At 31.8% G+C, this 25774-nt stretch overlaps 1 protein-coding gene across 1 annotated transcript; it reads right to left on the reverse strand.

The window, feature by feature from the left end:
- Positions 1 to 12233: 12233 nt before the first annotated feature.
- LOC144563181 (uncharacterized) lies at positions 12234 to 13530 on the reverse strand. The gene has a single exon (XM_078312591.1). It carries the CDS (start codon positions 13427 to 13429, stop codon positions 12362 to 12364), a length of 1068 nt encoding a protein of 355 aa, XP_078168717.1. The 5' UTR covers positions 13430 to 13530; the 3' UTR covers positions 12234 to 12361.
- Positions 13531 to 25774: the final 12244 nt, after the last annotated feature.

The following is a 25774-nucleotide window of genomic DNA, read 5'->3' on the forward strand; positions in this document are numbered from 1 at the left end:
CGCAGCAAAATATTCTATCGGCAACATCAAACAAATTCTCTACATCTCTTGCATTAATTAAATTACGACAGCTGTTATCTTTGTTTTTGGTCCCTGGTACGTCGGTACCGCTCTTGCAAAAACCAGGAGCTAGTTTTCCAGTAAACGACAGTAATCTCTACTCGTCTCTGTACCTCTTGTTTTCTTCTCTGTTTTTTTTTTTTTTATGATAAACCCTTAGGCAATATCAAAGATTCTGAATCAATCAGATGAGTTTCATAAGAAGCCGTCTGTCTGAGTTTTAGTAGGCGCTGGAATTTTTGTGCAATTATATATGCAATATCAAAGTCTGAATTTTGTTTTATAAAGATATTGCGAGTGAGGCTTTTTATGGATTTAAATCTTAAATTTTAAAGTTTAAATAGTCAAATTGAAATATCTAACATAATATTTATATGAAAATAAATTTAGTGACAAAATTTTATATTTTTTCAATTTTTTTAATTTTTAGATAGATAAAAAAATCATATGATATAAAGATTCTGAATCATCGGATATTAGTGATATTATATCTATAAAAAATAGCAAAAGTTATTAATTTTTTTTTTTTTGAAATAAGTGCTCATTGCCACCGATTTTCATTAGAAAATCACAAGGATGAAGATGGTACCAACCCACATATGTTCTTACATCAATCCTCATAGCTAGAATTAGTACAAAACACCACTGAGAAATATAGCTCTGTAACAACAAAATAGCAAAAACTAAAGGCAGTCATATTCAAAAAACTCCGGTTCAAGGATCCTCAAAAACTAAAGCCAGGTCTAATAGATCCTCATCATATAGTGTCATCTGCTCTAGGTTCTTGACACCTAAAGAAATAAGCTCACCAGCCCCTAAAAAGCTATTATATCACCAACATATCAACATATGCATAATAGACCCTGTAAGCAAAGAAATCTCAAAACAGTTCATCAAAGCCTTCATAAACCAGAAACCCTAACAGACAAGTATAGAACATCACAAAAGAGAACTGTAGCATAAAAGACCCTAAAATATTAGGTCACCGCTATTGATAAGTTGCTTCCACTATATCCTGCACTAGTTGAGGCTTCTGCATCACTTGAAATGATCTCTACTCCAAGCATAGGGGTTGAAACTTTTGTAGCCTCCATGGAAATGACCACTGTACACCCTATCAGGTCCTTCAAATCACAAGGTAAAATTAGATTCAAATGACATGTAAGATCTGTTTTTTGGTTTAAAGCCCAAAATCTAGCCATAGTTAAGATTTTTGAACCTTTTGCATGCACATCCTATATATTGTCTTCTTTAAAAATAATCCTATTTTTATCCAACCATATATTCCATAAAACAGACCCTCGAATTATTTCAATAATATTTGGTTCTTTTAATGGAATACAATAATCAATTTCCCACAGGGTACCTATAGTCATATAATCAAAAGAAAAATTATTATACTTAGCTATCCAATTCCAAATCAATCGTGCAAAATTGCAAGTCATAAACAAGTGGTCCACAGTTTCCTTTTGGGAACAGTACACACATGTAGTATCACCTGTCCATCCTTGTTTACTTAATCGATCTTTAGTTACGACACACTTTTGTCTTACTAACCATAATAAAATCTTGATTTTTAAAGGAATTTTAGCCTTCCAAATACTATTGTAAGTATTAACAGGGACTCCACCAAATTCTAAGAACTTATAAAGGGAATTAACAGTGAAGGTACTATGTGCAGTCCACCTCCAAGAGATTTGGTCAGTAGTAAGGTTTAAACTAACAGAAGAAATACGGTTGACTAAAGCTATCCATTCAGTAAGATAAGTTTCTGTCAATTGTCTAGCAAATTGAATATTTAATCTATTCTTTTAAAAAGCTGCAGCTACCCTAATATTTTGATCATAAGCAATTTCAAAGAGATTAGGGAAATCAACACTTAGCAAAGTATCTCCACACCATGTATCTAGCCAAAATCTTATTGATTCCCCATTACCAACCGACCAACTATTACTTACCTGAATAATATGTCTAAATTTTAAGATATCATTCCATAAAGAAGATTTCACTCTTCTATCACCTATATACGAATATTTTTCAATTATGAGCTCTTTCCATGTACCTGTTACCTTATTATCGTAAAACCTAAACAACCATTTAGCCAACAAGGAGATATTCATACGTTGGAGATCTAAGACCCCAAGTCCTCCTTGGTTCTTACTTTTACAAACCTTATCCCAAGCAATTGGAGATGTTTTTTTCCTAACAATGTTCCCTCCAAACCATAGAAATTTACGTCTTATTCTATCAATTTTATACCTGATCTTACTTGGCATTTTATAAAGAGATAGCCAATATAACGGAATAAATGAAATAACTGAGTTGACCAAAGTAACTTTTCCCCCCCATTGACATTAGCTTGCCTTTCCATGTTTGTAGACGTTTTTCTATTTTTCAATTAAAGGCAACCATTCATTCTCGCTTAACTTTTTCCAATGCAAAGGTACACCTAGGTACATGATTGGTAGCTGCACTAATTTATATCGTAACAAGCTAGCTAGTTCTTGTCCCTCCACAGTGCTAATGTTTAAAGATACCATCTCACTCTTGTTAAAATTAATTTTCATACCCGAAAGGTTTTCAAAGCATAATAATAACCACCTAAGAACAGTGATCATTTTCCTATCAGCTTTCAAGAAAAGTAAAGTGTCATCTGCGAAATGTAAATTCAATATATTTCTACAAGCAGAAAAAATTTCTAATCCTTGGATTAAACCTGCTTGTTGAGCTCTCAATAATATTTTATTTAACACATCAGCTACAAGGTTAAATAATAAAGGGGTAGAGGATCCCCTTGACGTAAACCCCTTTTACAATGAAAGTAAGACCCTAATTCTCCATTTAAATTAATGCAAGATCTTTCACTCTATAAGAACAAGGAAATCCAAGAAATAAACCTATCACCAAATCCTCGCAAATGTAAAACCTCCAACAAGAAATTCCAGTGGACTCGGTCGTATGCCTTTTCAAAATCCAGTTTAAATAACACACCTTGTTCTTTATGCAACCTAACTTTATGTAAAACTTCGTTGGCCACTATAATATTATCCATTATCAATCTACCTTTGATAAATGCAGTTTGGGATGCATCAATCAGATCATCAATGCACAAAGAAAGCCTATCCGTTAAATATTTTGTAATAATTTTCATGCTACAATTTATTAAGCTTATTGGTCTAAAGTTTCTAACTTCATTGGCATTATATTTCTTTGGGATTAAACAAATAGAAGCCATATTAATCCTTTCTAAATCCAATTGATTATTATAAAAAAAACTACTACCAATTGCATAAAATCATGTTTGATATCCTCCCAAAAAGTTTGATAAAACAAGAAAGAGAATCCATCAGGGCCTGGTGCCTTTGATGGGTTGCATGAAAAAACTGTTTTAGTAATCTCATTTAATGTAAAAGGTGCTTCTAAAGCCTGTTGTTGCTCATAAGTTAGTTTTTCTGAATCAGCCCACAATGGCTGAATAAACACTTTTCTATCTGTAGGAGTCCCTAACAAGTCCTTATAAAAACCTGTGATGTGATTCCTAATTAAATGAACATCCTGCACTAGAACTCCATCAATTATAAGTGCGAAAATAAAAATTTTCTTTTTCCTAATAGATGCTTGAATATGAAAAAACTTAGTATTGAGTTTGGCTAATATAACATCAGTGTCATTTTAGCCTATATAACACCAACTCTAAAACCTAAAAAATCGACTTCGAACGACTAATCCAAACCGTTCAAACCGATTTAAATTAAGAGTGATGCATTTACATACAATTTTTTTTTATATTTTCGAGTTATTTTAATATCAAATCAAGCGGTAAAAATATTGAAAAATGAATGTATTAAAATTAACTTAAAAACTCAAACATTTGACCGTTTGACTTAACACTAAATAAATTCGAAAAGTTATAAATTTTGCATGTAAATACACAACTAATGAAGTAGATCGGTTTAAACGGTTTGGATTCACTATTTGAAGTCGATTTGATAGGTTTTAGAGTTGGTGTTATATAGGTTGAAATGACACTGATGTTATACTAGCCAAACTCCTTAGTATTAGCGTCCCCTTCTAGAAACCACTTTGTGTTAGCCCTACTTTGCCAATAAATCTCTTCATCCCTAAATAATTGTTTTAAATCTAATTGACAATCTTGCCACTGTTGTTGATCTACTATATCCAAAGAGTCTAATTCAGCTAAACGTTCATATCTATCTAGTTTATGTAATAGTTGGATTTTAGTTTTCCGTTGAGTTGCCCTAAGATTATTATTCCATCCACGCAATTTCTGGCGCATAAACTAAAGTTTTAACCTCCAACTATTAGCTACATCATGTGTTAATGTATAAAACTTGGTTTCAAGTAAATTTTCAAATAAAAAAGCAATAAAACATACATGTTTAACAGTTCAAATTTATTGTTTGTACTTTAAAAATAAAGATACAAATTCATATTACGAATTAATTTGTGCTATTTATAGTACCATAGTCTTAGCTATTGCCATCACAATAACTGCAGTAGAGTAAGCCCACACTTGATGAAGCATTATGGTATAGTTTGTTGTGTGAAAAAATAATTTCGGGTCATTCAAGTAACATAATAAATTAATAATAGATAAATCATACCAAAAATTTTCGAAACAAGCAGTGTCGGCCAAATTGCAAGAGACATTTTACACTCATTATAGTTCGCTATCTGCTAAATAAGCACCAAACCGATTATTGCAATATCCAAAATAATAGAATTATTACATCTAAGAGAAGTTGTGAGATGACGACAACTTCAGTCCTTCGCACAACTCCTTTTCCAACATACCTGATTCGTACAAGAGGCGATTCTGAGCTGGCGTGGACAAGACTCGCAGCTCGTATTCCCAAAAGTAAAAAAAACTTTTTTTTTACTTTTTTTGACAAACGCTGAGTTTATTTTTGTTTTCTACTAAAGGTAAATTATTTGAATGCCAGATTTAGAAACATGTTGTTATTGAGAGAAATTGCAATTTACCAAATGGATTGTAACTAAGTGATATTTAGTTTGTCAAAAGAACAAAGATAATAGAATATTTAATCTTGGTATTGAATTTTTGAATTATAGAGAGCTTTTTAAACCTCTGGATTTTGTCCCTCAAATTTGTACTTGACACTCTTCTTATCAATTTTGGCAAACTATTATTCCTTCACATTTCTAATCTTTTTTGGACGTAGAGCATAATAGGTTCGATGGATATCAGACTTAATTTAGGTTTGATGGATTTCAAGATCATCCGATTCTCTTTTAGATATGTACATCCACTTTAATTTTGTGCGCATAGATTTTAAACCTGTTCTCTGTTTTTGGACATCGGGTCTACTCCGCTCTATTTCTGACGACATGCTCCGCTGCCTATTGCCAACGCGCTAATCTTAATGCAACTTGAATTAACTTTAGCAGCGAACAATTCGACGCTTTAAACTTGTACAGTATGTTTTTGTTGATAATGTTGTATCGTTTATATTTAATGACATGTACAAATATCTAGACTTATATATATAGGCTGCTTCCGGTGTTTTTTTTTATTTTGTGATGTTCAAACAATAAATCCAAATCGTTAGATGTTTAATCTATATTATAATCTACTTGGAGACCAAATTTTACATTTTTTTTGTATTAAGCTGGTTTGAAAACCGCTGATTTCAATGCTGCAGAAATTTACTGAAATCAGCGGTTTTCAAACCAGCTTAATATATAGTAAAAAAATTCTAAAAAATGTAAAATTTGGTCTCCAAGTAGATTATAATATAGATTAAACATCTAACGGTTTGGATTTGTTGTTTGGACATCACACGGCTAAATATAGCCCCGGCAGCACCTCTGCTGAAATGCTGCCAGCAGCAATTTAGACAAACCCATATTATCAACTATTTAAATCTGCAAAGCCGTATATTTATGGGAGTACTTCTGTTGATATCAAATTTATAGTACAATATTATTTAATACTTAAATTGTAAAAGTAAAGTTATAAATATGATTTTAATTATTTTGATGGGACGTGTGTCAAATTCAAATCGATTTTCAGTGTAACATTAAATAATTTAAGATTTATTGATGGAGTTTTAATGATTTTATGATTAATGACCAATAAACTTATAAATTAATTCAAGTTTGATATTCATCATATCTAAATAACCGATAATACATCTATAATTGTAAATTATTAATTTGAATAATATTTTTAAAATATATGTATCATAAAAAGTTGAATGTACCATTTAATGGATACATGCTACAATTATCTTATTTATAATTAGTACCATTATGTTATAGTCAATATTTAGTATTCCGCCTTTTTTTTTTTTTTTTTTTAAAGTTAGTGGCTTTAGTATTCGACTGTTTATATCTTGTATTATATTTAAATACTTTTCGACCTAAAAGTGTTTAAATATGACACAGGGTATAAATGAGTTTGGCTAGTATAACATCAGTGTCATTTCAACCTATATAACACTAACTCTAAAACCTATCAAATCGACTTCAAACGGTGAATCCAAACCGTTCAAACCGATCTACTTAATTAGTTGTGCGTTTACATGCAAAATTTATAACTTTTCGAATTTATTTAGTATTAAGTCAAGCGGTCAAAAGTGTGAGTTTTTAAGTTAATTTTAATACATTAATTTTTCAATATTTTTACCGCTTGATTTGATACTAAAATAACTCGAAAATACAAAAAAATTGTATGTAAACGCATCACTCATAATGTAAATCAGTTTGAATGGTTTGGATTAGTCATTTGAAGTCAATTTGATAGGTTTTAGAGTTGATGTTATATAGACTGAAATGACACTGATGTTATACTAGCCAAACTCGGTATAAACACACTAAAATAAAAATATAAACTCTACTAGTGGTAGATATGAAAATTTAAAAATTGTAGGTTTAAATATCTATATACAAAAATGATTGGTCGGGTGGTGGGTCATAGGATCATTGGTTTGTATAAAATATAAAATAATGAGCGCTACAAAATTAAAAGTTTTTTTTTTTGGAATACTGTTAAGGGTTAACAAAACAGTTTCTATCACAAATACAATTCATAAATGTCAGAATTAAGTTTGGAGCCATAGGATATTGGCATAATATACCAATGCAATGGGAGGATCCTATGAGCAATTTTTCCTCTGAGAACTCACCAGAGATGGAAAACTCCACCTACCAGTTTTGAAGATGGAGGGTTGATAGCTGTTCAGCTGTACCAGCATTTACTGTTGCTTTTATATTGTTCAAATGATTTGTGATAATGGTTTGTACTTTGTACGTAGTATGGTAGCTCAACAGTGGCTTTTGTTTTGCTCTAAAGTTTGAATGTTGTGTTTCACAGGAGATCCTGCCAATGATAAAAAAATTAGGTATCTGAAATCTTGCTACTGCTTAGATGAGTTTGTATCCTCTGTATTGTTATGTAGAGTGTGATGATCCGGATCATTATTTTAATTTTGCACGAATCTCAAAGCACACATAATATTGCCCGTGCACTACTCTGAATAGGCATTGTTTTTTAGTTAATATGAAACCGTAAAATATTAGGTCCCACCATGAGGCACTACAAAGGATATGCGTCCCTACTTAGATAATGGGTCAGTTAGATACCGAGGCGGAGTCAGACTTTCAAATTATAGAAATAAAAGATATATGGGGGTTCAATCATATAAAAATTTTCTTTGGATTTCTCGTGAAAACTCTACATTAGTTTAATATAAATCCCTAGGGCCGGGTTAAAGCCTTTTAAAAAAAAAATGATAAGGTAGGATTTGTTTGTTTTAAGTGGGTCTATGTGAAACAACCACTACGATGCAAAACTAGTCCCACTTTTTTCTTTGTTAATAATTCCTGCAAGGAACGTTACCAATAATTTTGAAAAGCATAATTATTTCATTGAACATTAGTATCTGGTTGGTACATTGTTGAAGTGGTTCTTGTTCTTATTCTTAATTATTCATATCATCATCATCATTATTATTAATTATTAGAGGAGGGTTTAAATGCATCCATATTTTTGTGCCTCCATCATGCCTCCATCTCTCTCCATCATTTTCAAAGTTCAAACAGTAGATTCGAACCGCTCAACCTAACCTTCATACTAAAATGTGTTTGGAGACCAAATTTTATATTTTTAGAAAAAAATTTACTATTTTTATACATAGGTACAAAAATACTGTTTTTAGATGGTTCAGATTTACTGATTTTGTACCTATCTAAAAAAATAGTAAAAAAATTCCAAAAAACATAAAATTTGGTCTCCAAACATATTTTAGTATGGAGGTTAGGTTGAGCGGTTCGAATCGACTGTTTGAACTTTGAAAATAATAAAGAGAGATGGAGGCATAATAGAGGCACAAAAATATGAAGGCATTTGAACCGTCCTCTTATTATTATTATTATTATTATTATTATTATTATTATTATTATTATTATTATTATTATTATTATTATTATTATTATTATTATTATTATTATTATTATTACTATTACTATTACTATTTTTCAGTGAAGAAAAACAAGGCACCAACCATTAGTATCTGATTGGTACATTAATATCGACTGAATTATAGTTGGGAGTTATATTTGGAACTAGACGAGAGTAAAGCTTCCCCATGCTGGAAGAGCATGCATATTGGAATAAAAAAAAGAAAAAAAAAAACGATATTCCAGTAAACTACTTTAGATGTAATTCTCTATTATAGTTGGTCTTCTTGCCGAAATTTTTATTTATATATTTTCAAAAAAAAAAAAACACTTAAATTATGAGAAAAAGATCACCAAGCTAATATGTGGCCTCATTCATAGGGGAGCGCAAACTGGTTGGAGACCCCTCAAAACTTAAATTTATTTAATATTACAGTGCATTTCTTGGGTTTTTGGGGCGCCGCCAAATCAATCTGCAGCCCCTCAATAATGGAGCCACAGATTAGTTTGACAGCCCGAGTAGATGTGGAATTCTCCCAAAATCAGAGTGTTTTAATTTATTTGATTTTTCATTATGGTATAAATAAAAATTTCTATGTTTCACTTATTTATATGAAAGTTGATATATCCATAAACTCGACAAAAATTACAAAAGTTGCTTACTTTACGCCATAATAGATATTTAGGTCCAAAGATTCACCACAATCGCAACTTCACAGATACAAACAAATAAAAAATCGCAATGATTTTAATTTTGAGAACATGTATGTAGTGTAGTCCCTTTTAAGAGAACATGATAACGCGTATGGCTCTCATAGGCGGACAAAAATGGTGGTGTGTAACATTTGTTAGTTTGCGGCCTTGTGCTGCTATTTGTATCAGATTGTATGGATGTGGTGAGAAAAACAAGCCCAGGTACACTTAATCTGACTCAAATTGTAGGCCAGATTTCTCCGGGCTTTATTGAAACCAACAACGCTTGTCTACACCTAACAAAACATATCCAAATGCATGCTAACCTGACCTGGGCCCACTAAACCCTAGAAATGGCCCTGCAATTTTTGAAAAAATGATTTTGGGTTTATTCGGTGCATCTTTGACTGTGGGACCTTATTGTCTGACAGTAAAAAATTCCAGATGCATAATAATTCAGGTGAACTTCGTATTCCTTTTTTTTTCTGGCATCTTATTATTACGGAAATATACTTTCAGGTTTGCCAGTTGCCACCGTTCACAAGTCAAGGTATCACGATGATTTATTTTGTCTATTTTTTTGTTCAATTCATTGGATTTTTCTTCATATAAGGATATCCAACAGGACCATTGCATAATGCACTTGACTTACAGTTCTTGTTTAAATGATACTTAAATCTTCAAAAAAATAATTATAAAAACTTGACAATAATTTAGTATATATTTGGCAATTGGTATTGTTTGCTTCAATTCATATTTAACCCGAACCATCCATATAAAAATATTTGATTGATTGATTAGGTTAGGACCACCTCTTTATTTGGATTGTGACATTATAAATTTTTTTTTTTTTTTTTCTGATCCGTTCGAGTAATGCTAGGATACACCTAGCTAGGCGGCTCAAGAAAAAGAAAAAGAAAATCAAGGTTGATTCCTATGACTAACTATGAGGTTATACGTGATAGAATTCGCATCATATCTCAAACTTTGCGTGACTTTATGGAAAATCTTAACCGTTTAAATACGCTCTGCACGAATCTTAAATCACATATAATACTGACCCCCACATCACCCCCAAATAGGCACCGGACATGTCGGTCACGTAAAAGTTGAGATATCTCAGAGGATACGCACTGTGATATATCTCGGAAATAAATCTACTGCAATCCTCTACTCATGAACAGTATTTCTACAATTCCTCCTCTTTAGAATCCAACCATTAATGATTTTTCGAGAACGAATCTCAAAGCAACTACAGAACTTTTATGTACACACATCTCAAAAAAATATTAACGGCCGGATTCGTAAAATAAGAGATGGTATAATTACTGTTCATGAGTGAAGGATGACAGCAGATTTATTTCCGCTATATCTCATCCCACAGCCCCACTCAGGAGATAATTAGGTGCCACCTAATAACAATGTCTTTTTGTGGGTTTCTGCGGAGGAGAGAGAAGCCCAAAATCAAAGCATCACTTCATTTTTTTTTCTGGCACTAGCCGAGTATGTAGCAGTTACAATTTTCATTGTTGAAATAAGTTACATACACTTGTCTTCTGCTTAATTTGTTTAATTTTTTTTTAAGATAAAGTTGGTGTCAAGCTTCTTAACGGTAAATATCGACAAAAACAATTCACTCGAATTTTAAACTTATGACTTTCGACACTGTTATACATAGAGCATTACTTATTTATTGGTTCTTATGCGATTAAATATTTTATGCTTTGCTAATACTTTATTGCTCCAAAATTGGGGAAAGATGAATATTAACCAAAACATACAATAAGAAATGAAGGGAAAAAAATAAAGCGGAAGCAATGCCTTAGTATGTAATTATTTTCATTAATAAATAACATATGCAGGAATCAGGATATATTTATGAGGGTTTCAATACATCAATTTTTAAAACTTTAATAACTTAAATTTGTAATTTGTAATCTATGTCATTTCTTCTATATATGCATGTGTAAAAAAAAATACAATTTTAACTTTTGTTTTAGTTTGTTTAAAAGCTTGCAAAAACACATTGATGTGAATATTTTGCTGACATTGATTTTTTAACTTATTAAAAATGATAACTTTATGTGTATGTAGAAAAAATAATACATATCAAATCTAATATTTTATTTTTTATATATAAATTTTAAAAGTCTTGTTATTATAAAATTAAAAATTAGAGGCATAATAAAGACGTAAAATGGAGGAATATTTAAACCTTTATATATATATTTTTTTTTTTCTATGCCTTTGTATATGCCCATGTCTAAGTGGCAAAGTACATGCCAAGGCAGGTCCGTGCAATGTTTTTTTTTTTAGGTTCTTACTCTGTGCAAAGTAGTCTGGTGGGTTTCAGTCTTCAGAGTTGCGAAACCTAAACCAGGCCAACAACTGGTTGGTTTTGGGGTTCCATTGACCCCACACAAAGAGACAATGCTAGTTAAGCCTTTGAATAAGCTCAAAATGCTAGTTTCTCATCAGTCATGACCTTTCTATTTTTTTTATTTTGCCATTTTATTAAAAGCAGACTTATATATATTCGCATAAAATTTAAACAAATGGTTAGCTATAAAAGACGCTAACAATAATACTATTTTTTTTTTTTTTGTCAATGACTTACTCTTCATAATATTTGGATTTTTTTTTTTTTTTGGATATCTAATTGTATTCTTAACATTATCTGTCTGTACCATATTTCCAACTTCTGCTGCGCTCCTGTAGCTCAGTTCGCTTTCAATCCATACAACAGCAGTCTTGCACATAACATAACGGGTCCCCACTAAACCTCCTCCCAAAAAAAATAATAATCAATAAATAATCAATTACATTTCTGTATGTTTTCAAAGGTTTCGATACCGGTCTCAAGTTTTCTTTGGATTTTTTTCATATTGAATCTTATCTAACCTAGTATAAGAAAGCCAACCATTCACACCTTAGAAACAAGTCTTGAAAGGGAGAGCATCCAATCCTTAAAATAAGTGTACATAGTATATAAAAACAGAGATACTTAATTGGATCAAATCACAATCTAACAGCAATGGCAATCAACGATCAACCTTAATTAATTTCCCATCCTAACACTACAAATGTTACAAGAAAACAATTGATAAAACCAAAACAAAACAAAACAAAACAAAAATTCAGGAAGTCAGAATTAACACAGTGTTAATTATTCATCGCTAAATATGGCTTCACATATATCTTCAAATGCTCTTACTATAACAGGATGGTGATTCGTTGCATTCAAGGCCAGATAAGATTGCAAAAGCCTCTCCATTTCTTTTGCACTAATCACCTTCTGTTCTATAATCATCTCTACCATGGAACTCCTGAAATCCATGTAAGGGTTGCTGGAACGCTTCACCACCGCGCGACCTGACCCAGTACCTGTACTGGTACTGATACTGGTACTTTTACCAGTGAAGGAACTAATGCCACTATCTGGTACCTTTCTATCCTTTGAAGAGACTGAAACCGGATGCTTGTTTACTTCTATATTTCTCTTAGTATTACGTCTAGGGCTCTCTATGGCCTTCCTCGGTTGCACATGAAGGGATTTCGGTTTATTGGTACAATGGTAAAGCTCTGATGAGTCAGAGGAGAAGCTCTTAGAAGAGAACAGAGTCTGTGTCTCTTCATCTTCTCCTTCGCTACTGAATAAACCAGGCTCCATGTCACTATGTGCAGAGGAAGAGGTACTAAATCCATAAGGGTTTGATTGTAACTTCTTTATCTCTTTCTTTCTCGGTTTCCCCACAATTTTCTTTCTTCTGGTCTCCTGATTGGAGTAGTAATACCTTGTAGCTGGAGAAGAAGGTGAAACAGGGGAGCTCTTCTTGCTGCTGTGGTAACTGCCATTGCTATTCTTCTTTTTCTTGTTCTCTTCTTCTTCCTTGACTGGTACCGGTACATGGTTTTGTTTGGCAACATGAAGAGCACGCCTCCCTCCACAGTCTATCGAGACTTGAATCACCGGAGTGGTACGCAGCGAAGAGCTTTTTTCAAGCTTTGGGGTCGGGGAACTTGCTTGTTTTTCGCGTCGGTGCTCTTGTAAAAGCATCGACAGGGAAGGCGTATCAGGCTGTTCTCCTTCTCTTTCTTGATTAGTACTGTTCTTTGAAATGGATACGAAGGAGGTGGTGGTGTTGGAGGTGGAAGCGGTACAAGCGGAGCGAAGGAGAATTTGTGTAAGGCGGTGCTTGATGCCTCCGCCATGGCTGTTTTTGTTTCTATCCATTATTGGAAAGAGAACGAAGACAGAAAGTGAGAGGGAATGTGTAGTTTCTTTTCTTTTTCTTCGCTAAAACGAGAGAAGGTTTTAAGAGAAACTTTGAGAGAATGGAGAGAACATATAGTAGGAGGAGAGAAAGAGGCTGTCGCCAAATGGTAAAAAAACATTGGACGTGTCGTATGAAAAAAGATATTGTTCTCAGATTGTCTGTGCATAGTTTCGGATTATTATCCCTGCAGTGATCAACTGACCTGAATATTTGGGTCCCACATATCAGCAACTTGATACAATAGTTACAAAATTGTAAGCCCAAAGTTCCTCAACTTCCGAACCTAATAAAGAGGTGAGTAGTGCTACTATTTTGTAGGCTCCATATGCCCCCAGGTAGCTGACTCAACATAATTGAAAAGGATGGTTCACAGGGGCGGATCTACTCTAGCCGGCGAGGCAGCATCTTTCTGGATTTCGAGTTTTAACGGTGATCTATTAATATTGATTGATTTTGTACTTTTCTGAAAAAAAATTTGCCTCTATGTATGTTTAATTTGTAATTGGAGTTAAATTTAATGTTCAAATCAAAATAAATTTTTTGAATTATGATTGATAATATTTATTATAAGTTATAGGATCATAAATTATAAATCAGGGTATTGAAAAATATAAGTCAAAATATTGTTTTTTATTGAGTACTCAATTAGTTAATGAGTTTAAATCATATAAGCTATTTAAATCTGATTCGATTTTTTTTGCCTCCCCTGACGAAAATCCTAGGTCCACCCCTGACGGTTCAGATTTAATTTCATCCGGTTCTTTCTCGGAATGGCTGAGGGGCAGTATTATTTGTGCTTTGAGATTTGTGCCAAGTTAAAAGATCAAATTTGGACCATTCGATTCAATTGCACTCAGTCCGGTAACCTGAGAGGATGTGAATTCATTTTTTAGAGGATATTCTTGTAGTGATGTAGTCCTTTAAAAAGTTTAAAAAATGGGTAGTCAGTAATTGGCCACACCGTCGAGGGTCACAAGAAACTTCTATGCATCTATTTAGAGAATGTGTGTTCTCGAAGCTACTATACACTCGGATTTTCAACCTACTATTTCCTCAACATAGTGCACAATTCACTGGAGATATAGACTATGAAGTAACGTTGCTTGATAACAAGAAGCCTAAGGAATTCAGGGGATTATTACTAATTGCAATATTTATAATATGGCGAGAGCGCTGTGCAAGACTGTTCCAAGAACAGTTTCAAACGATTGAAGATCTAGCAGAAGAAGTGACGATTCAGTGGAAATTCTCAAATCCAAAAGTTATGTGAAGCTTGTTTTGATTTTTTTACAGAAAATTAATCTTTTTTTTCTTTTCTTTTTTCATTTCCTTGACCATTTGTAAATCCGTCAAAGGGCTATTTCTCAAAGCCCTTGAAACCATGTAACCAATTGTGGTTAATAAAATAGGAGCATGATTCCTATTCTTACTCAAAAAAAGTAATTGGCCACACCGTTTGGTGTCCTCAGACTGTTACAGGGAATCCCAGTTCTCTTGATTGGGCCTCGTGAGTATTGTGTCAGTGACGTGAGATGGGGGTCGGAGCCTTGGAGGCTTTCATTTTACTGTTCTTCCGTTTGTATTACTTCAATGGTGCAATGAATTTACAGTTATCAAAACTACAAGTGGCTGGATACTGGTATCAGGCGAAAATGAAATTACTTTTCTAGGCCTCTGGCTGGATCATAATATTAATTTATGCAGTCATCAAATTCATTTGTGAGTATAAATTTTAAGGATCGAACTCCACTGCTCTTCAAATAGGAGAGCAGACTCTCTTATTTAAAATCTAACCGTTAAATTTTTTTATGCACGATTCTCAATGCAGATGAACAATTAGATTTGGAATAATAGAGTCATGCTCTTCTATTGGAGAGCAGCGGAGTTAGTTCTAAATTTTAATGGTGTTAGAAGCTCCTGTTATATGAATTGAATATTACATATCATATTTATCTAATTAATACTGGGAATTATGTATGAGAAACATATTAATGTTCACGTGTCAATCAAACCATCAAATTCGTTAATTATATGGCTAGGAGATTCATCAAATCAGTTTTGCTTGGATAAGCGTTGGACCGCCATGCTTGCTATAAATGGGATTAATTAAACATCAATGTTTATTACGGGTGTCAATGACACCCGTTTACCTGTTTACTCTACCCGTATCGTATTTGATAAGATAGGTATGGGTAAGATATTTTTTTCGTTAACTTATTGGGTATGGGTATGGATAAGAATTTTTTTTCGTTAGATATACAGGTATGGGTACGGGTAAAGATTATTTCATACCCGTTGGGTAACGGGTAATTATATAAAATAAATTAAATCATAAGAAGAATATCATGCTAAACATTTTACTTTTTTATTTGAATGTTTTATTATTTAGTTAAAGAATTGAATTTGTTAGAAGAAATATTAGTGATTTTGATTTTTTTTCTTAATAAAAAACTATTACTTAATTCTAATTGCATATTTATATTTTAATTTTATATTAATAATTGTGATTGCAAATGTATGGCATGATAAGTTTTGATGGTTTATTTGAAAAATTAATAAAATTATTATATTTGTATTATTCGTTATTCACCCACTACCGTTTTGTTACCCACTAATCTTAACAGGTATGGGTAGGACAGGGTAAGGCAAATTCTTAATAGGTATGGATAGGGTATGGGTAAGATTAATTCTTAGTGAATATGGGTGTGGAAATAGTTCCACCCCATCCGTATCGTACCCATTGACACCCCTGATGTTTATATTATAAGGATCTAGTTTGCTTCAAGTTCGTTATTGTAGCTTCTATAACATTCTTGCCATGCAGTTGTGTGATTCAAATGATGGTATATATAAAAGGAAAATGGAAAAAATTAATTTGGTCTATGGAAGAAATTTCGTTCATATATACAGAGTAAAGCTAGGGTGTGATGTGCTCATCAAGAGAGTTTGGTGAGCACAACTCCAAAAGTATATCGGATCGACGTTAAATGCCGAATACAAACCGTTGAATTCCATTAACTTCATGAGTGATGTATATACATGCAAAATTTTCAAAGTTTCAAGTTTATTTGCTACAAGGTCAAGCGATCAAAGAAATAATAAAAATTGAATATATAAAACAACTTATAAATTAACTTATAAAATGTTAATTTCTTTGACCGCTTGACCGTGTAGCAAATAAACTCGAAACTTTCAAAATTTTGCATGTACATGCATCACTTATGAAGTACATGGATTTTAACGGTTTGGATTCGGCATTTGAAGTCGATCCAATGAACTTTTGGAGTTGTGCTCACCAAACTCTCTTGGTGAGCACATCACACAACCTAGCTTTACTCCATATATATATATATATACACATACATATACAGGGATGGGCTACGCTACTCCATGGAGTAAAATGAGTTGGTGCTCCATGCCAATCCAAAGGACTGATCCAAACCGTTAGATGTGATCTCCATATTGAAATGTGCTTGGAGACCAAATTTTACATTTTTTGGAATTTTTTTACTATTTATTAAGCATTTTTGAAATTGCTGATCCGATGGTCCAGAAAATTTTACTGTTTTTTATTGTTCACAGCAAAACAAAAATTTTGAAAAATGCTTAATAAATAGTAAAAAAAAATCCAAAAAATATAAAATTTGGTCTCCAAGCACATTTCAATATGGAGATCACATCTAACAGTTCAGATCGGTCGTTTGGATTTTCAAAATGAAAATACGGCGTGGAGTACAAACACGTTTTACTCCATGGAATAGTGTAGCCCATCCCATATATATATATAGAGAGAGAGAATGGCTAAGCTCAAAATGTTTTTTTTCTAACTCCGGAACAAACGACTCAGTTTTTCATTTTTCAAAGTTCAATAGTCGATCCAAACTATTAAATGTTCAATCTATATTAAAATGTGATTGGAGACCAAAATTTTACATTTTTTAAGAATTTTTTTACTATTTATTAAGATTGTTTAAAAATCGTTGTTTTTATTTAAATTCTGCACCATTGAAAAACAGCGATTTTCAAACCATCTTAATAAATAGTAAATAAATTTAAAAAAATATAAAATTTGGTCTGCAAGCATATTTTAATATAGATTGAACATCTAACAGTTTGGATCGACTGTTTGGACTTTAAAAATTGGAAAACCGAGTCGTTTGTTCCCGAGACTAAGAAAAAATATTTTGAACTTAGCCCCCCCCCCCCCCCTCTGTGTGTGTGTATCTCTCTCTATATATATACTAGTACCATACCCGTGCGTTGCAACGGGGACATATTATAAGAAACAAATATATCAATGAAAATAATAATTATCTAAAAATTAAAACACATGTTAATAGAAAATTTATATGATTATGTATTTTTAATTAACTTTAATCGTGATCTCTGATAACAATTTGATGATGTGATGATTTTTTATTTTTAAGTACCAATGATATCAAATAATAACTCGATTCGAATCTAATATCAAATATCATACAACAATTCAATATCAACATATAATATGATATAAAAAAACATAAATAAAAAGTGTTATCGTTTGTATGTATAGGATGTATACACACACACATATAATAAGAAAAATATATATTCACACACATGTTCCAATTTATATTCTTCTTTGTTTCCAATTTAGAATACACACACACATACACACATTGATATATTATATATTGGAAATATATTCTAAATTGCCCACACCAATATGTATAGAAACAAAAAAAAATAAGGAAATTAAAAAAAATGATTTCCATTGTGATTCGTATAGAAACGAAGAAGTAAAGAAACAATAAATAAGAAAATGGAAGGTGGAATCTTCTCAATTGAAGAGGAAAAAAATATGGAAATAAAGGAATAAGGAAACAAATAAATATATAGCTATATTTCAGAATTTGTTCATTTTCAATTGTAACGTATCGTGTGGCAGCACATGTGGTGAGTATGTTTTTAACTAAATTTAGACTTCTATACATAAAAGAGATGCATTTAATCAAAAGAAGACAAATTAAGTAATTGGAGAGCTGAGATCAAATCCGAAGTTTCATCTCTCAATCGTAGCCGTTGGCGGATCGGACACCCAACGTGCATAATAATAGAATGGAGATATATATATATATATATATATATATATATATATATAGAGAGAGAGAGAGAGAGAGAGAGAGAGAGAGTAAGGCTACCATACATTGCAATGCATAGGCATTTTTGTACATTGGACTATAAATTACCGGATTCAAAGTCCAAATGACTGATCAAAACCGTTCATCTTGTTCTCCATATTAATATGTGCTTGGAGACCAAATTTTACTTTTTAAAAAAAAAATTTACTATTTATTAAGACACTTTGAAAATCGCTGATCCAACAGTGCCTTTTGATTTTACTGTTACCGTTGGATCAACGATTTTCAAAGTGGCTTAATAAATAGTAAAAAAGTTTCAAAAATGTAAAATTTGGTCTCCAAGCACATATTAATATGGAGAACAAGATTAACAGTTTGGATTGGTCATTTGGACTTTGAATTCGGTGATTTATAGTCCAATGCACAAAAATACCTATGCATTGCAATGTATGGTAGACTTGCTCTATATATATAGAGAGAGAGAGATGGGCTAGAGAGAGAGATGGGCTACAATAAATTGCAATGTATAGCCTTCTTTGTACATTGCACTATAAATCACGTGATTCAAAGTCCAAATAACCGATCCAAACAGTTTATCTTGTTGTCCATATTAATATGTGTTTGGAGACCAAAATTTTACATTTTTTGGAATTTTTTTACTATTTTTTAGATTTATTGAAAATCGCTGTTTTTTTTATGGTCCAGATTTGTCTGAAAACAGTGATTTTCAATAAATCTAAAAAAAATAGTAAAAAAATTTCAAAAAATATAAAATTTGGTCTCCAAACACATTAATATGGACAACAAGATGAACGGTTTGGATCGGTTATTTTGGACTTTGAATCACGTGATTTATAGTCTAATGTACAAAGAATGCTATACATTGCAATGTACGATAGCTCATCTCTCTCTCTCTCTCTCTCTCTCTCTCTCTCTCTATATATATATATATATATATACATATATGAGGAGGGATCAAGTTACAACAATTTTTGAGTTACAACAAGTTTCCACAACTATTTTCTACATTTTCAAAGTCCAAATTGTCGATCCAAACTGTTAGATGTGATCTCTACAATAAAATGTGCTTGGAGACCAAATTTTATATTTTTTGGATTTTTTTTTACTATTTATTAAGATGAGTACAAAAACTCGTCAAATTCAGACCATTGAATTTTGTACCCATCTTAATAAATAGTAAAAATATTCCAAAAAAATATAAAATTTGGTCTCCAAGCACATTTTATTGTAGAGATCACATCTAACGGGTTGGGTCGACGATTTGGACTTTGAAAATGTAGAAAATAGTTGTGGTAACTTGTTGTAACTCAAAAATTATTGTAACTTGATCCCTCATCTATATATATATATATATATATATATATATATATAGGGTCTGTCTAAATTGCTGCTGGCAGCATTTCAGCAGAGGTGCTGCCGGGGTTATATTTAGCCGTGTGATGTACAAACAACAAATCCAAACCGTTAGATGTTTAATCTATATTATAACCTACTTGGAGACCAAATTTTACATTTTTTGGAATTTTTTTACTATATATTAAGCTGGTTTGAAAACCGCTGATTCCAGTAAATTTCTGCAGCATTGAAATCAGCGGTTTTCAAACCAGCTTAATATATAGTAAACAAATTCCAAAAAATGTAAAATTTGGTCTCCAAGTAGATTATAATATAGATTAAACATCTAACGGTTTAGATTTGTCGTTTGAACAACAAAAAATAGAAAAAACAGTGGCAGCACCACCGGCAGAAATGCTGCCGGCAGCAAATTAGCCACAGCCTATATATATATATATATATATAATTTTGAAAATTTCGCAGAAGCTACAAAGTTGTGAGAGAAGCTCTAACTATTGATCTTTATTTAACCACAATTCTAAATTTTTGTCTCCTAACCAACTGTGCTACCACCCTATCATTTCGTTCATATTATTAATTAACATAACTGTGCGCACTAAATCAATGTGTAACATATTTAAAAGTGACAAAGATAATGCTCTCTGTGTGGGAGATCACATGTTCGAAATCCGAATATTGTGGATAGTAAATAGTTCGGTGGCTTGACCTCTAACGTTTAAGTATGGTAAATAGTTAGGTATCATATTTCGATTTTGTTTTTATGTGAATAAATAAGTTGAAAAATCAACATTTAGAAATTATTTACATTAGTACATTTTTATGAACTTTTGATGACAACCAAAACAAAGTTGAAATGTCATTATTTTTTTACACATAGAATAATGTAGATCATATTCAACGGTTTTATATTGACTTTTAAGCTTTTAAAAATGAAGGCATAATGAAGACACAAAAATGAAGACATTTGAACCCTCCTAATTAATTATATCTTCACCTTTTAGATTAACTAATTTACTATGATTTAAACCATCCGATTATGATCATAGGACTCATATATAAATACCCGTAATGACCCAACACGTACTGCCATTATATTTATGCCAGAGAATATACATATATCACCTAGAAAATTTAATATACGGTACATATCACCTAGCAGAAAAATTACTCACTGCTTAATTACTCAAATTGTTTTAAATTTCACTGATCCTATTTCAATTTTGTCCTTGCTTAGCGGGTTTAAGAGCAGTAATACTGTGCTACCAAAGAAAGACGGTACGATTTATTCTTGTACCAGCTGTGCAGGAAAAATCACTATTTGTGCATATATGATTGCTATACGAATTTAGCAAAAAGAGCAGTCATTGCTTTCTTGTTTGAACAACAAACGAAAAAAAAGACACTAGTGTACTAGAAGTAATGAACAAATTAAAGGCTTAGTCAAATCAAAGCACAGCAAGTTAAATTTGAGAATTTTGAATTTCAGTCAAACAACTGTGGTGATTAACTGTAGTCACCAAGCAAACTTGGTAGCTATCAATTATTCAGTACAAATTTCCAAAAGAACAAAAACGAAATTAATGAATTAATTAACATGATTGATTAGTGTGCTCATTATTATGTGTAGGTTAATAATGCCTCTGCATGAAGCATGCACCGACACACATTTAACCTAATTATTATTACCATGACTAGATAAGCAGTCAACACTCCACTAGACAGTTCATAGTCGTGAAAACTGATGGTCAAAAGAATTATAGATTTTACCATTTACCACTATCTTTGCAAAGTTGCAATCATATTTAGGTTCATGATAAAAGATTTACCAGTATCGCAATGATGATAAACATGATACGACATACGAGTAAAAGCACGCTATGAATGGAAAAGATAAGGATGAATGAATGAATTCAATGCTGTGCCGCTTACCATGTTTTAAGCATGTAGCGGCTCACTTTCTCAATGCTGTTTTGTTGAAAAGCACCAAGGATTTCTCGACGCGTGATATATGATGAACAAAACACTGATAGATTATGAAAATTGTATTGCTTTAGTTTTTATACAGAGGACACTACTATTATTGTCAAAAAAATTATATCCAACTTTTATAATACATTTAGTCAAATTTTTTACAAGTATTGTTCAAATTAAAAAAATAAAATTACATATATGTTCTTATTATTTAAATGACGTATATCAAATTTGAGATTTGAAATTTAATTAGTCATCTATCATAAATTTATTAAAACTCCTATTTAAAAAATATTAAATTCTTTATTGGAAGACTAAATGTCTTTCAAATCATCCTAAAATAGATACGAACTATTTAAGAAATAAATAAAAAAAAACACATTTATAATTTTTTTTTTTTAAGATAACAAATAAGATATCATTTTTATTGTATGTCGTCCTTCATATTGTTTATATAGTTCTAACTTTTGTTATTTACTTAATTGTATCTTTTTGTCAAATTTCTACATTAATTACTACTAATTTGTACATCACACAACGGTTATAAGTTATAACAAATAACTATCTATCCAAAGTTGTACAACTGCTTTAAAATAATTTTGGCGCCATTGTCTTTAGAATTTTGAAGCACAACTACGTACACTAACACCATTAAAAAAGTACAATTTCCAATAATTCCCTAGTATGGGAATAACACAAACGCAAGCAAATCATCAACGGCACATTTATTTTTTCTCTACCCAATAAGCTTGCTTACATGTCAGTTCCAAAAACAGGATCCAAACTTTTAGGTCTAGTGCTTTCTAAGGTATTTGTACCGCTAGAAACGAACCCAAAATCAGACCTACTTGAATTTAATAAACAAAATTGAATAAATAGTTGGTAGGATACACGAGGCAAAGTGTCGTGCACAATAATCGCCTTTAATTAGGGGCCAAAATTGGGCTCAAATGTCTAAAGAGGAGGTAGAATGGATACAACGCTAAATGGTGAATCGGCGAATAAATGCGAGAGGAAAGAAACAAAGAGTTTGACTCTAATATTGAGAATCATGGAGACTTCCAAAGTAGGGGAAAGGAAGAAGGTCACAGGATAGGAGGAGAGAAAAAAATAGAAGGAAGCCAAGAACAAAGAGACATGGCAATGCCACGTCACTCTTTAGCGATGCCCCACTTTTCACGGTGTATTCATGTGCCATTATAGTTTGGAAATTGTAGTACTTGATTTTCTTTTTTCCTATTTTTTTTGTTGTTGTAGATTTGAATCAATCCTCGCATCAGCTGAAGTGAAGCGAAATCGTAATGTGACATAATTAAAATGTTGGTACATCATATCATGACATAAGTTTTTATGTGACGTAAATATGATATGATATAATTAAAATGATAAAACACAGTTACGTATGTAAATAATTACGTCAAGTATAATTATGCTATTAAACGTGACTGATTATGTTTTTAAGTTAGTTTAGGGAAAAAATAAAAAATGAAAAATAAGAAATTATTATAAAATAAATGGAAATATGGAATCAATGTCGTGATGGTGATGTGATGTGATTGAATCAGTTTGTGTGACGTACTGTGACGTGTCATATTTGATCGAATGAAGATATATTATATGAATAGATACGTCATGCGACACACGAATCACGTTATGTAACCAACACGTATGACACAGCGTGCCGTAACGAAACTGATAACGACGTGGTTAATTTTATTCACGATATCTCATGTTATCTTATTGGATAAGAGTTTTATTAGGATTGCAGTTGGATAACGACTTTTCCTTGGATAAATGAAAAAAATTGGGTTGCAAATTTACAATTAGGTCTAAATTTATATTTTTCAGAAGTTTGATATCAAAACTTGTCAAAACCTTCTATTTACATTAATATTTTAACTTTGAATTCAAACTAGAAGTTCGAAACACTGATTTTGTTTTCCTTTACAAATAATTCATTGTTGTTAAAGAAAAAATTAGTTAATGAAAAGGGGTGGGGCTTAAACCTTTGCATCAGAAGTTAATAAAAAGAAATGCTACATATATAATTTTTGTAGGGGATCACTTGACAAATGAAAATTCTGATGATTTTTGACATTCTTCGAAAAATGATATTCAAATTAAAATCCAATATACAATACACGTATCATGTCTATAAAAAAAGTTGGTGAAATTTTGTGCATAATTTATTGTTCATTAAATAATTTAAAATTCAAATAAATGCAAGTAACGATTTTAATTGCATCATCAATGACGTTCAAATTATATACAATTCAATTAGTATGTTAATTTATTATACCAACAAAACACATGTAAACTTTTTTTTATCATTAATTATATTTAAATTAATTTGAAAAATATAGTACCAATTATCAAATAATATGTTTCCTTCTTTAATAAACTGGCACTACAAATATTCTCACAAACCATTGTACTCAATCAGTGGGTTTACCGTAGTATTAGTTTGGACTGTGGCAGAGCCAGAGCGAATTTAATTAACAAATATTCTTCACATAATAGCACCAGCAAACATGCCTTTTTGATCTTTTAATATAAGATTAGGAAGATTTCATAAGAAGATTATAAAGAACCCCAAAAAATGAATCGGCGAATCTTGATAATAAAATTGGATTAAGAGATATTATGAGGCATTGAGGCTACGGTTGTTGCCATTTACTTGTCTTCTTATGTCACAAGCTCCTTTAGGTGTTTCTCTCTCTACCCTCTCTCTTCTCTCAGTTCTCTGTGTCTGGCCATTTGCACGTGCAATAGCAAATTGGGGCCATCATTTTTTGTTTTGAGCAATTGCAGCTTCCGGCACAAATTGGCAAGTTGTGTCAATTGGGATAGTACTGTGCCATTTGTGATCCTTCATTTTATTTGAGTTCACATCGCTGCATCGATCATGCATGCATATTATTTGCTTAGGATACTCAGAAATATTGGTCAATAAGATACTCCAAAGTTGGTACTGTTTTCACATGTAAATACCATGCTGATGCTGTGGAATTAACCGGAATATTAATGCTTTGAAACTGAATATAAAATAAATATAGGTTAGGAAGTATAGTTGGAGTTTTGATGCTTTATTCTTGGTTTAATTATAATAGATATGGAACTAAAATGAAAGCAGTTTTTGGTTAGTGGCTAATAAAATGTTTTCGGAGATTCCATGTTCGAAATCTGGCTAAATTTCCATTTTGTAAATATACTTTGAGAAGCTTAACCCATCTCTGTCTAAAAAAACCCAAAAAGATGGAACTAAAATAGTTAAGATAAATATGCAATACTTAAGAGTACACTTTTAACCGAAATAGTTATATTCATTTTGTTATTGAAATTTGGGAAATAATTTGTATGAATAAAAACTTTCCTCACCATGCACCTCTTATAAAATAATCTCCCATAGGCCCATGTGAAAGGCTTAACCGTATCGAATTATTTTACACCAGCGCTAGCTTTATGGGCAGGGGCTACATGTACCCATGTCTCCGGAGATTACTCCCCTATAATTTTTTATTCAATATGTACCCTGGTAACTAATTAACAAGACAGACATGGCCAAATGACGACGTCATGCATCATGCATGCTTATCAAAAACAAGAATCTCGTCTGTCATAAAAAAAAGGCTACAATAGGTTTGTAAAGCTTGTGAAATAGAGGCTGCATGTTCTTCAAATTTCGGTGGTCAGTCTTTTTTAGACATAGACTTGAAGAATTGGAATAAGCAGCTCTTTTCTTAAAACGCTCAAAACAAGCTCTGTCAAAAAAATAAAAATAAGGTAGGACAAATTTTAGAATTATTTTGAATATTAGGTTGTTTTTTTTTTTCT

The sequence above is a fragment of the Carex rostrata genome, chromosome 12 (genome assembly GCF_964058835.1).
Source record: "Carex rostrata chromosome 12, lpCarRost1.2, whole genome shotgun sequence".
NCBI lineage: Eukaryota > Viridiplantae > Streptophyta > Magnoliopsida > Poales > Cyperaceae > Carex > Carex rostrata.